The following is a 16,914-nucleotide window of genomic DNA, read 5'->3' as shown; positions in this document are numbered from 1 at the left end:
GCCTGACAACTCCTGAGCCGCAGACAGCCTTGATCTTTCCTATGAAAATAAAGACAGCCATCCAGGCAAAAGGTGAGACAATTATAGCAAGGTGTAAATTACATCAAGGTGCCTGGGGAGGCAATACTACACAGTCTCTGCCAAGATTCCCTCCCAAAAGAGCCAGATAGCACAAAGCACCCTCTGAAGCCCAGCTTTGATCTTTTCCCTCAGGCTGAGTGGGCGATAGGGTAGGTCTAGAGCACCCAGCAGCACCCATGCATCTTTCTGAAGGGTCCTCTGGAATTAGGACTGGGAGTGATGGGTGAATCAAGCCAAAAGTCGGGCAGAGGACCACTGTTGCCCTGCCTAGCGGCAGCTTTCAAATCAACCACCAGCGAAGCCAGCTGGGGCTCCCGGGGAAGGGGCAGGCAGACCAACCCTGGTTTGGAGGGTGTTGGTCCTCAGGGTAGGGGCGCTGCAGGGTTGTCCCTCCCAGGGAAAGCTAACTCACAGCCCTGTCCAAGGTTACTCCTGGGATAAGCTTTCTCAAACGGGTGCAGACAGCATCGGGCAGGCGCAGGAGGTCCTTTAGATGTTGCCCCCTCTCTGGTCCACCGAGCTCCCCGGGTGCGTCAGCAGGGCAAGCAGCCTCCAAACCAAGTAAAGCAAGGGGCACAGAGCGCCAGCGCAGAAACTGTCTCACGGAGACGGGCCTGGGCAGGAGTCTCAGGGCCTGCTTCCTGTTTGCTGCCGGCCCTCTAGCATCCCTTCCCCTCTCGGGCTCCCAGTGAGAAACTCATTCCTCTACCAGGGATCATCCCAATAAAACACACATCTTTAAAAGAGGGTCCAGGAAGAGCACGACCCTCCACTAACAGGAGTGGGTGTCTTCAGTCGGGAGTGTCACGTGGTGAAGCATCTGGTAGGGTGGAGGTTTGAGAGAGGCGGAAATAAGAGGGGAGAAAAATTGTATGTAGGAAGACTCTCCACCCAGTGGTAGGGAGAAGCTCATCCCCAGGGGCTGGGGCAGGGAAGGAGAGAAAAGAGGGGCACCTACTTTATTTTGTCCACGTACAGTATATATTTATAGAGCTCGTATGTTGAAAACTTTACACAGTGAATACCTGTAGCCTCTGGCCCAGCCCTCTCCTTCCAGATACTTCTCTCCACGTCCCAGCCTGCTTAACCCCTGGTACACAAAGGTGTCCAAGGCAGCACCCACTTCGCACTTTGACGCAGAGCCTGTCCAGCAGGGGGACGCGAGAGTATCCAGCAGAGGCCTGGGAAGGTGAGGCTGCCCTCACCCGCAGCACAGGCAGGTCCTAGCCTCTGGCCTCACTTAGCGAGGAGGAAGGGGCCTCACCAGTCCCCATCGCCTTTCCAGGCCAACTTGATATTGGCGCGGCCTGGGTGCGGAGGTGCCCACAGAGTGGAGGGCGGTCTGAGAGCGCAGCCGGGCGCTCAGGCCTGGGAGTTGATGGTGCGCGGTGCGGAGTAGCGCTGGCGGGCGTGCTTCTCGCAGTACAGCTCGTCCCCCACCCAGAAGTGCCCTCGCATCTTCAGGTTCAGCCCACAGTCAGCGCAGGTGTAGCAGCCCGGATGGCGGTACCGCCCCTCCTGGATACGCACGGCCTGGTTCCTGCGGGAGGGGGGGGGGGCACAGGGAGGAGAGAGCCATTAGCCTAGGGGGGAGGAGAGAGGGGAGAACACCAGGCACGAAGCCACCATTCCCATTCTCAGGGAACCTAGTTTCCAGCCCAGAGTCAGGACCCGGTAAGGTCCCAAAATCTCAGTCACTTGACTCCCCAGGCCTGCCCTCAGGAATCTCCGTTCAACAGACCCCCAGCCCACATCCCCGAACCCCAATTTTTAAAAAGTCATTCCTCCCCCACACAAAGGCAGACAAGCACCGTCCTGAATCTTGTGGCTTGTTAATAGAGCAATGATTCTCAAAATGCGGTCCCAGTGCCAGGACCCACAGCATCACATCACCTGGGGATGAATCGGAAATGCAAACTCTGGGGCTAGGGACCTCCCGAAGAGGAAACTCTGGGGGTGTGGGCCCGAAACCCCTCAGAGGTCCAGCTGCTGATCTTTGAGAAACACCGTATAGGACCCCTTCCTCGGGCCTGCGCAGCAGGGCTGGGCAGTGTTGCGTTCTGCAGATGACACACGGAGGCCCACGGAGGCCCACGGAGGCTAGGGGTTTGCCTAAAATGAGTCATCTGACCCTCACCACTGTGCACGGAAGAAATTTATCTGGGGGGGGGGGGCAGGGTTCAATTTTCCAGAGAATGTGGCTGCATTATAATGAGAAAAATGGGCCTACCTCTGGAAAACGCATCCCATTCCAAAGAGGGGGAGGAGGAAGTAACAGCAAGAGTTTCCAAGAGGAGGCCCCTCATCCAGAGGCAGATCTGCAGAGGCTTTGAGATGGTTGGCGAGAAATTGAAAGCAGTAGCATTTCTTCCTCCTCCAGGGAGGCGGGGAAAGAAACCGAGGAAGAGGAGAGACAGCAGGGAAAAGCCAGTGCAGGCATCCTACGAAGGCTGAAGTGACCCCTGAGCCCATCACAGATCCACTGTAGCAATGCTCCCCGCAGGGTCCCTGGCTACTGGAGCCATGCAGGCCCCTCCTGAGAGCGTCCTGGCCCCTGGCCCCCGCCCTGCAGGGTGTGCCCTGCCCCCCAGGCCGCCAGCACTCACGCGATGCTGGCGCTGCACTTCTCACACGTGTGGAGCTTGGGTGGGGTGGCCAGGGCCCTGGAAGTGGGCCGGGAGGACTGGGGGTTCAGCGAGCTGGGCAGGAAGGCGGGTGTGCCACCTGTGGGGGGTGGGGGATGAGGGTGGGGAGGACAGACAGACACATCAGAGCTCGCCCACGGCAGTGCCATCAGGCTGTATTTTTGATGCCCACTCCACCTCCTCCAACACAGCTCCAAAGAGCCCCTGTCAAAGGTGCACTTACACGCAGACCCCTAAAGTAAGCCCGGGCATGAGAGGGGGTCACGGGGGAAGGAAGCGATCACCCCAGATCCTTGGCGGAGGTTGGTCAAGGGCAGGGAGCACGTTCAAGGCTGAGTTAGCCCAAGCTAAGGCAGCCTGAGCAGCGTCTGCTTGGTGTCTGACACGGCAGGCCAAGCAGGCATTTCCTCTCTCCTGACCCAGGGATGATGATATCAAGAGATGAAAATAATAGATAATAACAGCATCACAGCACCTCTGTACGGTTTCCAAAGGGCTTTCACGTGCATTATTGTGCCTGAGCCTTGGAACGACGCTAAGATGAAGCACGGATGTTATCAGGTGTGGTCACCTGCAGCCGAGGACCCCATGATTCCAGGGGTGAAGTCACCATCTGTCTGCGCCGCCCTCCCCCCACCCTTCCGCCTCTCCCCGTGCCCCCTCCCAGGGCCTGCCGAGGCCTCAGGGTAGTGATGGACAAGCTCTGCTCCAAACCTTCTCACCTTGTCTCCAAAACATCAGAGTTGGAAGCAGCCCCGAGGTACCAGTGATTGTGCCAGTCAAATACTTCTGACTGTCCCATCCTTTCTCTCCCTGATACCACTGCCCAGGCCAGGCCCTCCTCATCTCTCCCCTGGACCATGGCAGTGCCCCCCTCACCCCCTACTCCCCATGCACCCACACGAACTCCTGCGGCACGGTCCACTTCCTGGGCGGCTGGGCAAACCAGTCTTCCCAATAAACAGAGTTCCTGGCGGGGCAGACGTGGGTCCTGACCGCCTTCGATCTCCACACAGCACATGACTGGTCCATCAGACAACTCGGCAAACGTCTCGAATGAGCAACTGGACGGCTGGCAGAAGCCTGTATCTCTGTTGCTCACTTCGGCACCTCACACACCGCCTGGCGTTATTTAACGGGTCCTCCTGGGTTGGGACGCTCCTCAGGCCTGGTATGCGAGGCCTCACAGCCAGGACTTAACCTTCGTGGCCACCGTCCATGCAGCCAGGCCCCAGTGTCCTGTCAGTCCCACCCCAGAGCCCTGCGGCTCCAGCCTGCACATTCCACACTGCTCCTGGCCACCATCTTAAGGCCGTTTGTCCTGATCTTTCTTCAAGGGCCCAGTCGATTCTTCTTCCTCCACGAAGCCGTCCTTGGAGACCCAGGCCACACCGCCCACATTTATCGTTCCCTTGGCACTTGCCCTGATCCCAGCACCTCTGGGTTGCACCCCAGTAACTCCTAGCAGACCCTAAGCTCCTGTAGTGCAGGGGCTGTGGCTTCTACAAGTCAGAGCCCACTCCCATAATGGGCACTTAACAAATACTCATTTCATAACATGTCCAGTCGGGGGTCCAGCGTGTCCTGGGGGAACATCCTTCTCCTACCCGAGCCCCCCGGGGGCTCACCTCTCTCCTCAGCCTCCAGGGCTTCCTGCAAGAGCCGAAAAGAGCTGGACTGCCGGGGGGCCACCCGTGCCTCGCGATTTTCCTGCAGCATTTTGAAGACTTCTGAGTCCTCTCTCAGGAGGTGGCTTTCCCCTTCCGAGGCCACGCTGCAGGGATGGGAAGGAGGCAGCCAGGAGTGAGGGCCCCGTTCCCAGGGGTTGGGATGAACATGAGGACAGAGAAAGAGTGTCCCGGGGGCGTAAAAGGGATTCTGGGGGCCAGAGGAAAGTGGACGGGGGTTAGGGAGGGGGGGACCCCCCCATCCCTCTCTGGGAAGCCTGTCTCCTGCCCCTCCCAGGCCCTCCAAGATCCCACCCCACCCTCCAGAACTCACTGGTACCTGAGCCTGGGGCTGGAGGAACGGGGACCTGGGGAAGGCGGTGGCGGCAGAACCAGCACAGCCGAGTCGCCAGCACGGCCCAGGCCGGCCTGCGGGAAGGAGAGGCACCAGGGGAGGAGTCAGCGGCCGGGCCTGGGGCCAGCACACCCATCTGGGCAGCCGAACCCCGCTGTTCCCCAGGCCCACCACCAGGGGGCCCCCGGCCCTCGCTGACCAGTAGCCCCACCCAACCAGCTCGCAGAACCGGGGGTCAGCAGCCGCCTGCAACTGCTCCTGCTGGGTCCCCGAGGGGAGGGAGGCCAGCGCCCAGCTCTAGAAGGGTGAGCCTGCTGCCCTAAGGGGACTGGGCAAGGGGCAGGATGAAGATGAGTATGCGGGGCCACCATGGCTGTTCCTCTGCCATCTCACACAATGTGTTTGCAAAGATGTTTTACACTGGGGCCTGGCAGGCAGAACAAGCAGAGAGAAAGTAAGCTGAGCCTTCTGCAATGAGGAACAGGAAACATAAAGGGCCAAGACCCCTCTTGGCGTCAGGGCTCAGGCCGCACAAAAGTCCTGTCTCCTACACCCTCTGGTCCTTCCTCTGAAATGGCCAGGGTCTGGGCTTACCAGCCTCTCCCAGCTGCCCTGGAAGGTCTGGTCCTGCCCCACAGAGCCTTGGGGAGCCAGGTCCCCACAGCAGAGCCCCCTGCTCGATGTGTGCTGTCCCTCTCGGGCTCCGACACCTGCTCTCTACCTGGAAATCTTGCCTTCAGTCTCCCTGTTTTCCAGCCTGCACTCTGCACCCTCCCCTACTCTGCTCCCTCTCCGTGGCCAGCCCCAATGGAAAAGACAGCCTCAGAGACGACCAGGCATGGTCTCCTGGAAAGGAAAATGCCCTCGATTTTAAAGTTCAAAGTTGGGGATGAATTATGGGGTCAAGTGGAAAAGCTGCATGACTTCTTAACCTGAAAACAGAAACTTCACAGAGCTAAAAAACAGCCCTAGGGACTTCCCTGGCAGTCCAGTGGTTGGGACTCCGTGCTTCCACTGCAGAGGGCAAGGGTTCGATCCCTGGTTGGGGAAGTAAGATCCCACATGCCATAAATAAATAAAAAATGTGGGGTTTCTTTGGTTTGGGGTTTGTTTTTTTTTTTGCAGTACACGGGCCTCTCACTGTTGTGGCCTCTCCGGTTGTGGAGCACAGGCTCTGGACGCGCAGGCTCAGTGGCCATGGCTCACGGGCCCAGCCACTCCGTGGCATGTGGGACCTTCCCGGACCGGGGCCCGAACCGGCGTCCCCTGCATCGGCAGGCGGACTCTCAACCACTGCGCCACCAGGGAAGCCCTAAAAAATGTTTTAAAAAAATTTTTTTTTTAATTAAAAACAAAAAGCCCTTAGCCCCTCACCCCACTGGCCCTCTTGCACTAGCCTGCATTCTTCTTCTGTTCTTGGGCTTCTACAGGTAAGGGGATTAAGGGTCAGAAAGAAAAGTGGCCAATCCAAGCCACCTGGGGAGTGGGAGCCAGGGCTGGGAGTCCACGCCTAGGCTCCTGGGTGCCCAGCTGCTTCCATGCGGTCAACTCAGGAAGGACAACTGGCACCAGGTACTCAAGAACGATGTCCCATCTCGCTGTCCTAGACAGGCCAGCGTGTGCCCTGCACAGGGGCACCGGCCAGCAGGGAGGGAGGGCTGAAATCCGCCCTGACTCCCTTCTCAGGCCATGTCCTCATGCCGGCCAGAGGGACAGGGGTTGTTTTCACTTTACATCTGCTCACCCAAGTGTGTGCCTCTCCAGAGGGGGCAACTTCCGGTTTCTGTAAGGTCTGTCGATGTTCTTCGCCCTGGGCCCAGCGCAGCCTCAGCCCGCTCAGGAGCCAGCAGCAAGGCCATGGCCACAAGAGCCTGGGGCAGGGGCACCTCATCTGTAGTCACCTCTGCCGCCTTTCTCCTGCCAGAGCACCTCACCCCGGTGGAGGGGCGCCCAACGCCCTTTCCTCTCCCCACCTCCCTCCCAGTCACCTGTAGGCGACACCTGCCTTCACAGAAGCGACCTTTCATCTCTAGATCCAGAAAAGCTGCTCACCTGTCCATCAAGAGCTGTCTCCAGCCAACCCCTCTCAAAATGTGTTGGGGGGATGTTAATAAGCGATTGGCAGGGGGATCCCCGGAGAAATTCTGCAGTTAAGTAAGTTCAGGAAATTAAAAAATTAAACATCTTTCTTCCTCACAGGCAGGACTTTTCAGAGCCTTTAAGGTGCTCAAGTGCACGGTGACTCCCAAGAGGGAGCTGTGGGACCCGGTGACTCCCACCCCGTCTGACCACAGCCTCATTTGTAGAACAGAATGCAAGCTTCACGGGGTTAGGAATTTCTCTGTTTTTCCACCTATGCATCCCCAAAGCCTAGAAGGGGGCCTGACACAAAGCAGCTGCTCCACAAATAGTTGCTGAAAGAATGACCAGGGGCCTCAGGGTGAAAGAAGGGAATTCAGAGCGTGGGGTCTGACTCTGAGGCCCAGAGAGTGGAAGGGTGCCTTGTCCAAAGTGACACAGTAGAGGTGGGACCAACCCAGGTCTCCCTGCCACCCAGCTCAGGGCTCCTCTTCACACCACATGGGTGGCCCTCAAATCTGTGCGTGCATCAGATCCCTGAGGGCTCCTTAGAACAGGGATGGGTGCCCTCACCCCCGCCCCTCACCCCTGCGTCCGATCCAGTAAGTCTAGGCTGGGGCCTGAGAACGTGCATTTCTAACAATTTCCAAGGTGCTGCTGCTGGTTTAAGAGCCACTCCCTGTCCCACCCGCCTCTCCCCTTTGCCCCGGTTTCGAGGAAGGAGGATAGGGTGGACCAAGCTCATTCCCAGCTGATCTCAGCCCGGAGCTCTCTGGAGAAGGCCCCCAGGCCCCAACACGCCAGGTCTTGCTTGTACCGTGGAGTTCCCATCTCCCCAGCTCATCGTTCTCTAATCCGAAACCTACCCCATCCTGCCTCTGACATCCAGCAAAATTCCTGACAAAGCTTTCTCAGGCCACCCCAGCCCACACTCAGCTATCCCCTCCCCGAATGCCTCCTGCTTTTATAATTAAGATCATACTGCTCAGTGCTTAATTTTCCCAAAATTGTTTTGCATGTTTATCTTATTTCTGCCACTGCATTTTTAATTCTTTAGAGACGGGATCTCATTGAATACATCCATCTCTATGCCCACGTCTCCTGGAGGGTCACTGGGCAGGCCAACAGAGGGTCACCAGGGAGCCACTACTATGCAGCCCCCAGAGGACCCTGTTCTTTCCTTCTCCAGAGCCCCCAGTTTCTAGCACCCTCCCCCAGTCATCTCCAAAGGCTCTGCTTTCTGGAATGCAGAATCTACCCGAGGTAGGATTCCAGCAGCTGGGCCTCATCCTCTTCACCCCAAAGGCTGGACATGCCCCCACTAACTCTGCCCCCAGCAGCTGTGGCCCTGACTCTTGGCCGCCTCACTCCTCACCTCCCCACCCCCGCCCTTAGAGAGGAGACATACCACCAAGGCGGTGTTGGGCTGTCACTAGCGGACAGTGGGACCTGGCAGGGTGTCCAGGGGAAAAGGGCAGGGGAGGGGGGCAGACAGAGAGTAAGCCAAGTGCAACTGGAGTCGGAACCACAGGCCGGCTGGTGGTTCTCTGGTGGTTCTCGGGGGCTGAGTCAGAGGACGAAGAGGGGGAATGGGTGATGGGAGCTGGGGGCGGGCATGGGGCTTGGAATGGGGAGGAATGTGTTCAAGAGATACAGCCAAAGGGAATCATCCCAACAACAGCAGCTAAACTATTTCGGTCCCGGCCCAAGAGAAACACTTGAGAAGGGAGGAAGCCAGCAGGAAGGGGGGAGGCAGCGGCGGGTCTGAATGTAAGAGGTAGAAGGACACCTGGGCCTGGACGGGTAGGGCCGGTGCAGTGAGTGTGACCCTCACCAGAGCTCTGGCCTCCCGGCTCCAGAGAGGAGCGTGCCTATTACTAGGAGACCGTGGTGCTGGCCGCCTAGGTGGGACCAGCCACATGCAGCCCCACGGGCACCACCAGCAACCAGCCAGGACAGGAGGCTCTCTCCTCGCCTCAGGTATCCTCACCTGTCGGCTTCCAGGGCGGCCCCTGTAGGACAAGTGGTCAGCAGTAGTGGGTTCTGGGGAGTACGCCAGGCTCTGGAAACTGAAATGGGGAAGTGGACAGTGTGTGCCGGGGGCCCCGCCACCAGGCTGCCCCGGGAGACAGAGGTGACCCTAGGGCCCCCTAAACCCAGCTACAGAGACTTTGAGAGGCCGGCTTGGACCTGGTGGCCAGGGGGCCTACCCGCTGCACTCACCTGTGGCTGGGCACCACCTCTCCCACGGGGGCCTGGGGGCTGGCGGGGGGCAGGGTGGAGAAGGGGCTGCCTGGCGGGGGGCTGAGGGAGGCCTGGCTGGAGCAGGAAGACCGCAGGGAGGACTGACTGTCGGTGTGTGTCCTCCTGGAGCCCTGCGGAGAGAGGGGCCTGGAAGGGCAGGGCCGGGAAGAGCAGGGAAGGGGGCCCCCCATCACTTCAGGGTGTGGGGCTCCCAGCAGGAGGCACCATCCTACCTGGAAGCGAGTGGCCAGCACTTCGGGGGAGCTTTCCCCGTTGGTCTGCCCGGGAGAGGCAACCTGAGGCCTGAAGAGAGGACAGAGGGAGACAAAGTGTCCCCGGGTTCTCAAGATTAGGAACATGTCCAAAACATTTGGAAATCGGGTAGCCAACTTTTAACTTCGTCAAATTCACAACAAACAACTGTCCTCAACGACCACCATCATTTCTTAAAAGAAAGGACAATTTAGCACCAAAAAGTAGAAAGGACATCATTTCAGCAAAAAGTTCAATAAATTCAAATTTTTTTTAAGAGCTCCTCACATCATCACCCCTCCCCCTGCCTCGCCTTTACTTTTCCTTTTCTAGTCTTTTTTTTTTGGTGGGGGGAGCATTTCATCCAGACTTTGTCGCTGGTCAGCATCAGTTTGTAGATTGCTTTGGACTGCTGATTGTGCATAAATAATCCTTTATCTTTCACCCCTGGAGAAACTGAAGCCCAGAGAGGGAAAGTGAGTTGCCCAAATTCCTAAAGGCCAACAATGGCTGGGCCAGCTGCCCCCTCTGCCCAGGGGCCTGTCCCCCATCAGCTCTGCCTTTGAGAGGATCCCTCCCTGTGGTTTCCAAAGTCATCCCCCCTCACCCCGCCCCCTGTAAACCAGAGGGTAGAGCCAGCCCCCCTTCCTGCCATGAAGGCAGCTGAAGGACCTAGAGAACAAGGCGGCCCAGCTCCCCTGCTAATCACCAAGGCTCCCCCTCCTCAACTCCCCAGGGACCCCCCACCTCCTCCAAAGCCCTGCCCAGTGGAACCTGGCTGAAGCCTCAAACAGGAGGTGACTGGAGGACTGGGAGCTGCTGAGGGTGCGGGATGAGCCCACCATGTCCCACTACACGGTTCCTGGATGTCTGACTGCCTCCAGAGAGGTCAGCAGGAACCTCAGTCACCACACGCCACACCAGCCACAGCCTCCGCCTCCCTCCCTGGGGAGAATTTAGGGCCAGAGCAGGGGAGCTCGGGCCCTGGCTCCGCCCAGAGCACTGCTTCCTGCCTGGGGCTTTGAGTGCTGGAGAGGTCTCCTGGGGGTGGGTTACTGGGGGAGGTTAGGAAGGGTTTGGGCAAAAGAAAGAAGAGACAGGGAGCCTTGGCCTGCCCAACGTGGAACTGGAGGCCTGGGGGTACTCGGCCAGGGCCACCTCTCTGATGGAGCTGGGTCGCTCTTGGAGGGACCCGAGAGGAAGTGATGGTGTCAGCAGCTCCCTGCCCCTCCCCCGCCCCACTTTGCAGCTTCTTGTAGATCTTGGTCCCCTTCCCAGATGCCATGAGCTATTCTCTACCCTCCTCCTCTGGGTCCCACTCCTGTAAACACTCATGAGCCAGACTGGTACAAAACAGTCACTGAAGGGGCCGGGCCGTGAGAGCGTCCCAGGAGACGGGAGCCAGGTTCTGCAGTGACGTAGGGCGGCAGGGGCGAGGAGAGGGCAGGAGCAGAGGTACCTGACTCAGGTTCAAGGCCCGCCCAGAGGGCTCTCCCGGCTGGGGAATCTCCCAGCATTCCTGCCCCATGACTCACTGGGATGCCCCACCCCCAGGGAGCCACCTGTTCCCACCCACACCCCCAGGCTGAAGTCCCAGGAACCTGGGAATCTGCCTTCCCCAGCAGGGCCCAGAGAGGCAACTTGGGGAGCAACGGAGTGGTTCTATGGGGAGTGAGCCCCCAAACTCCTCACCACCCCAGGATCTGAGCAAAGGTTCTCCCCCCACCCCTTGGAGGCAGGGGCCCTGCAGACCCAGCCTAAGGCACACCTTTCCCCTCTTCAACCGACTGCATGCCCACGCCCTGTACCCTGCACACCTGGGAACCAGTCAAACCCGGGTGTCCAGGTGGCTGATGCCAGCCTGCTCTGCCTGTGAGTGCACGCCCAGCTGGGCACAGGGACACCCCTCAGCCCACCCTGCTGCAGCCCCAGAGCTTGGGACCTTCTCACGGATGAGCCGTGAGGGCCCAGGAAGGCCAGGTCGGAGCTGAGAGCAAGGGGTGAGGGCGGCCACTGTGCAGCGGGCTGGCAGAAGGCAGAAGAGTGCTGGCAGGCCCAGCAGAGGTGGAGGACCTACCGGTCCAGCTGCAGCCTCAGCGGCGAGGGGCTCTGGCGGATCTTGCTCTGGGCCTCGGCATGCAGCATGCTCTTTGCACTCTCACCATTGATGGCCACAATAATGTCACCGGGCCGGAGGTCAGCGGCTTCGGCCTTGCCCTCCTCAGTTACCTGTAGGGGGTGAGGAGCAGGTAGTCTGAGGTGACACTCAGGCAGGTAGGGATGGAGAGGAAGGGATTTCCTTGTCCTGCCCAAGAAACACAGAGGCTGGTTTCAACCAGGCTGGCCTGCATCTCCCTTTAACATCTCTCTCCCTGCCTGCCGGTGTCCACCCAGCCCACCAGCCAATCCCCTCCAAAAGCTGGAGTGGCAGCCCCCCGCCACCCACCTCAGCGCTGGCCTTCTAACGGGGCTCCCCAAAGAACGTGTAATGGCAGAACTTCAGGAACTGTGCTTGGAAATACTTCTGGATAGAGAGCCCTGCCCGTGCAAATCAAATCATGCCTGCACGCAGGCCCTCTGCGTGAACACTCCCTGGCCTGGGCCTGGGTCAGGGGAAAACTGTCAAGAGCTCGGGGCTCCTGTTCTAATCACCTAAAATGGCTGCCAGCACGTACGGGGTTAGTGGCCAAGGAGAAAAGAGAAGGCCTTGCATTGGGCCCAGCTCCCTTTCACTCTCTAGAAGCCTGTTTCTGAAGTGGCCACCGCATCCCCATGGCAACGGGGCCCCAGCCCTGCCCACGCCAACGATCCCAGAAGCAGGCCTCTGGCTTCAAAACAGAAAAAGAAAGGTGTCTGTGAGGACCAAGTGGACAGGGCAGACTCTGACTTTGGGGGTACCTCCCCGTCTCCTGGAACTAGCCCTTACCCTGGTCACCACGATAGGCGTGTGGAAATCCCTGCCGCCCGAGATGCGGAAGCCCCAGGGTGCGGGTCCCACCAAGTCCACCGTCAGCGCCATACCTGAGGGAGAGAGGTTGGAGAGATGGAGCCTGTCCCTCGCCCCGCAAGGGACTCTGTGAGGTGGCAGAAGGGGGTGACAGGTCCCCGGAGGAGCCAGTCAGGGGCTGGCGGTGGGTGGAGGTGGGTAGAGGAAGTGACTAACCTCTCCCGCGTGCCCCAGTTCCACTTCCCCCCACCCTGGGAAGTCAGGACTCCTGAGTTCCCCCTTTGCCCCGTCTTCGGCAGAGCGGCAGGGTGCTACACAGGGGCTTGCTGAGAACAGGCAGGCGGGCGGGCGGGGCTGGCAGGTGGTAGATGTCAGCATTTCCTCCCTCTCCCCTCCTCCACCATCAGGGTGAAGTCCCCCTAGTGCTTGTTTCCGGTCCCCGAAACCGACAGCACAAGAGACTTCCTCCCCGCTCTGGGGGAGGGCAGCGCTCTGGGAACAGAGGTGGCAGCACAGAAAGGGGTGGTACCACCACATACTCTCAAGTACTTGGCTGGGGACGGGGCAGCTTGCCCACGTGAGGCCAGGGTCTTCAGAGGGGCCTCCTGGCTGCCTGCCACGCCCCTGGCCGTGTGGTCCAGGTAGGCAAGACTGGGCTTCCCACCTCCGCCAGCAGCCTGCTGCCCTCCGAGCAGCTACGGCAAGAAGGACGGGCTTATCTGCCAAGCAGGGCACACCCGCCACCGGGCACTGGCCAACAGGGCGAGCTGACTGATGCTGCCCGCTAGCTGGGGCCCCCGGCCTCCCACCCACTGCCCCTCCACTGGGCAAGGGAGTGTCCCTGTAGACCAGACCCATGTAGGATTTCCTGACCCTCTAGCTCTGGAGTCAGGAGCCAACCCAGGCAGGAAGCTGCAGTGCCAGTCTGGGCCACCGCCCTACCCAGCGCCCACCCTGAGGCCGTCCCTGGGGAGGCCCACAGACTACAAGCGCTGCCCGAGTCTATCAGGCACACTGGGGCCACTTCCCGCGTTTAGGAGCCTGGGGAGAGGGCGCCCAGGCGAGCGGGGTTGTCTGCCCTCTTCCCGGCCCTCCGGCTTCCCCTTTTGCCCAGGCCCAGCCTCTGTCCCTCCCGCAGGCCCCAGGTCGGCGCTGGCGGCTAGCAGATGCCTTGGATTCCCAGACCTTTGAGCCGGCCAGTGGACTCCGCTCCGGGGGCCGCGGGGAGGTGCCCAGACCGTCGGCCCGGCTTGCCCACTTCTGGCTCCTTCTGAGCTCCAAGACCAAAGTACCCGCGCACGCCGGGGGCTGGAGGAGGAGCACCCGGGACGGGAAAGCCCAGCTAGCGGGGGGCGCCGACCGCAGGCGAGGCTGCGGGGAGCGGCCGTGCGCGGAGGAGAGGTCCGGGCGCCGAGCCGGCCGCAGGCGCGCAGAGCTGCGAAGGCGCCGGGGCCGGGGAGGTCGCCGGCCGTGCGGACCGCACGCAGGTGGGCGCGCTCACCCGGCTCCCGCTCACCTGTCGGGCTGGGCGGCCGGGCCGGGGAACGAAGGGAAGGAAGGAGGGAGGCGAGGAGACGCCGCCGTTCCCGCCGCAGCCGTCTGCCCGACTCTGGGGAGAGCCCGCCCGGGACTCCGGGACCTGCCTCCGCCCATGTGATCCCAGGGCCGCCCCTGCCGCCGCCCCTGGCCAGGGAGGCCGCCTCCTCCGCGCAGCTCAGCCCCGGCGCTGCCACCTGGCCCGCGCCCGCTAGGGGCCCGGGGCTACTCTCCCGAGAGCCCCCTAGAGGCTGCGGCCGTCCTCCCCGGGGTGTCCCCATCCTCTCGAGGTCAGGGGAGGTGACCCGGTGACGGGCCCGGAGTCCCACTTCGCAGACAGCTGAGCCTGCTGACCCCCGAAGCTCGCCCAGGCCGCCTTCGCCCCCCCTCCTTCAAAGGGGCCCTGAGCTCCCCCAACCCCAGTCCAGGGCCGGGGAGGGGGAGGGGGAGGGCAGGCTGGGGCTGTCTGCGGTCGGCCCGCCCGGCTCCTCCGCCCACTCCAGGCTCCGAGTTTGGCGCAGATGCAGCCCCGACACCCATAAATCCCAACCCAGAGGCCGCCCCTCCGCCTTCCTGCCTGGCCAGCGCGCTCGCGGGGCGGTGGTCGCGGACTGCTGCGGCGCTTTGGATGCGCCGAGCTTCCCTGCTTGAGATGCGCCGTAAGCCTGCTCCACTCAGGGCGACATGCCAGGCCCAGGAAGAGATGAAGAGAGACTCCGGCTGGAAGTGACCGGGCCCCCTCCTGGGCTACACACGTCCCTTGCGGGCTGATGCCTGTTCCGTTCCTGGCTGCCCTCCCCTCACCCTTTCGGCTGCCCTGCCTGCGGCCGGCCGCTACCAACAACCACCAATGGCCCTGATCCCCCTTGCCCCCAGCCCTCTGCCAACCACCTGGATCCCCGGCTCTAGGGGTCAGGAGAGGACAGCCAAGGAGAGGCCCCAGGTGTCAACTCAGAACCATCTGGCAAATTGTTCCCCCAGAGCCAAACCTGGCAACCCTCACCCTGGGGACCTCAGGGCCCACCAGAGCCGGCTTCTCCCATCTCCCTCTGGTCTCCACTTCACTCTCAGGCTGGCCTGTTTCCAGGGGAGGCCACCTGGAGGCACAGCTGTAACTTGCCTGCCTCAGGTGTGAGTCATTCCCTCTGAGTTCTGTCTGCAAGGTGTGCCCTCATCATCCCTCTCGCCGCCTACCTATGCCCTGGACCAGCCTGCCTCCAAGGCAGCTACGTCCCCTGTCCCTGGCCTCCCACACCCTCTGTCCTCGGTATGTGTAAGCCACTCTCCCACTAAGAAGTTCCAGGCCTCCTGGTGTGGCCTCTTCGCCTGATGCACCTGTTCTGCCTCCCCAACTAGACTGGAAGTCCCTGAGAGAGCAGGAAGCTGCAGGTAGGGCAGGCACCACTGCCCGGGGGGCCGGGGCTGCCTCAAATGCCGGGTCTGCCTCTTCCCAGCTGTGTGACCTCGGACAGTTTCCTCAGCCCCTCTGGGTCTCAGTTTCCCCTGTGTAAACTGGGGATGGTGCACAGCTTACCCTCCCGTTGTCCACGCTGCCCTCCTTTTAAAGCTGCCTGTTCCTCAGAGGGCAGGGTGGGTTTTGTTCGGTGTGTTGCTCCATTCCTGGAGTGTTCCATAGTATTTTGTTGAAGGGATATTGTTTGAATGATCAAATGGATTCATTTCCCTTTCCTCGCCGCCCATCCCCATCCTGCCAGTTTGTAACAGGGACTCAGTTTTGCACCTCTTTCTGCTCAGACTTTGCCTTGGAGAGTCTCTAGAAAGATCTGCAGGCTCATCGGCAGGATTTCTGCTCTGTGGGTTGCGCAGTCACAAAACTCACAGCGAAGACAAAGTCAGCCGACCCCAGGGCATGTCCCTGTGGCACAGAAGGGCATACGGTTCTGCCCTTAGCAACTCTGTGGCCAAGTGACTCACCTCACTGGGATGAGCGTTCCCAGCGACCTAAGGTCCCTTCTGGCTCTGATCCCCCCTCCGCCCCTCCCACCTCATGCCAAGTCAAAGCAGAGAAGGGGTCTTGTACAGGCAGGGCATAGGGTTGATCTGCTGCAGAGGCTCCAGGGCCCCGCCAAAGAGAGGGTGTGGAATTGGTTTCTGCCCTAAGGAAAGGAAGTCTCAACCCTGAGGTCCTTTTTGAGGGCATCAGGCAACTGGAAGAAGCTGAGATGGGGGATCAGGGACAGGCTAGCAGGTTCGTGAGGAATGGTCACTTCCATGGCATGGGCTGGGCCTGCCAACCTAGCAACAGACCATGGTGGGGACCGGGGTGGATGGAGAAGTGAAAGCAGGTCTTGTTCTTCAATCTGCTGTTTAACCAGCAGTGGAGCCTGGGCCGCACCCAGGCACGAGGAGCCTGCCAGGGACCGGCCACAGCCCTGTCATTCACAGGCCTCTCCCACCTGTCCTGATAGAATTAGCCACCACCGCCTCTTTCCACCCACCTGGGGTGCGGGTGCCCTAGGTGACAGGCCTAGATGACAGGATTGCCAGGAAGAATGTAAGAGAGGCCCAGCCCGGGGCCGCCCCAGGGACCTCACGCGTGACCTTTCTTCTCCAGGGCCTCTGGACAAGGACTGCGCGGGCATTTGGTAGACTGTGCAGAGAGGCAGCAATAGTCATCAGATCTGACTTCAGGTCTATAATGATGTGACCCAATTTCTCTGCCTCAGTCTCTCCTCCTGTAAAATGGACTCATAACCTGCCTGTTGGGATGCTTACATCAGATAACATGTGGGTAACACCGTATGCCCCGCTCATCTCCCAGCAGTGGCCAAGGAATGGAGCTTTTCTTCCCGATTAGAGCGGCCAGGCCCAGCCTATGCCCCTACAGGAACCACCAAGCCCCAGAAGAGTCGCCTTGGCTAGCTGTGCCCCACCACTCCCAGCTTCCTGCCATCGATTGCTCAAAAACCCGAGCCCAGAAGAAGAAAGTCAACAAACACACGAGAACTTCGGTGTGGAAATGGAGCACACAGAAGGAAAACATTAGGAGCAGAACAAACAGGAATGCCATTTAGTTCAGCCACCCCACGGCAGCTCCAGAACCAAACAGCCCACAAACAAGGCCACATTCAGCTCCCATCTCTGGTT

At 60.3% G+C, this 16,914-nt stretch overlaps 1 protein-coding gene across 2 annotated transcripts; it reads right to left on the bottom strand.

The window, feature by feature from the left end:
- Positions 1-1,039: 1,039 nt before the first annotated feature.
- Positions 1,040-13,917, bottom strand: PDLIM2 (PDZ and LIM domain 2). 2 transcript variants are annotated; one of them, XM_082656361.1, is made up of 10 exons: positions 13,787-13,917; positions 12,250-12,344; positions 11,401-11,552; positions 9,305-9,374; positions 9,051-9,202; positions 8,818-8,896; positions 4,734-4,822; positions 4,355-4,500; positions 2,688-2,805; positions 1,040-1,621 (listed from the first exon to the last, which is right to left on the bottom strand). In XM_082656361.1, exons 2-10 carry the CDS (start codon positions 12,340-12,342, stop codon positions 1,444-1,446), a joined length of 1,077 nt encoding a protein of 358 aa, XP_082512487.1. In that variant the 5' UTR covers positions 12,343-12,344; positions 13,787-13,917; the 3' UTR covers positions 1,040-1,443. The 2 variants fall into 2 exon arrangements, with proteins under 2 accessions (XP_082512487.1, XP_082512488.1); XM_082656362.1 differs by lacking the exon at positions 13,787-13,917 and adding an exon at positions 13,456-13,557.
- Between the last annotated feature and the right edge of the window lie 2,997 nt (positions 13,918-16,914).

The sequence above is a fragment of the Grampus griseus genome (genome assembly GCF_964374135.1).
Source record: "Grampus griseus genome assembly, chromosome: 6".
Lineage (NCBI taxonomy): Eukaryota > Metazoa > Chordata > Mammalia > Artiodactyla > Delphinidae > Grampus > Grampus griseus.
This window is presented reverse-complemented; position numbering and strand designations above follow the sequence as displayed.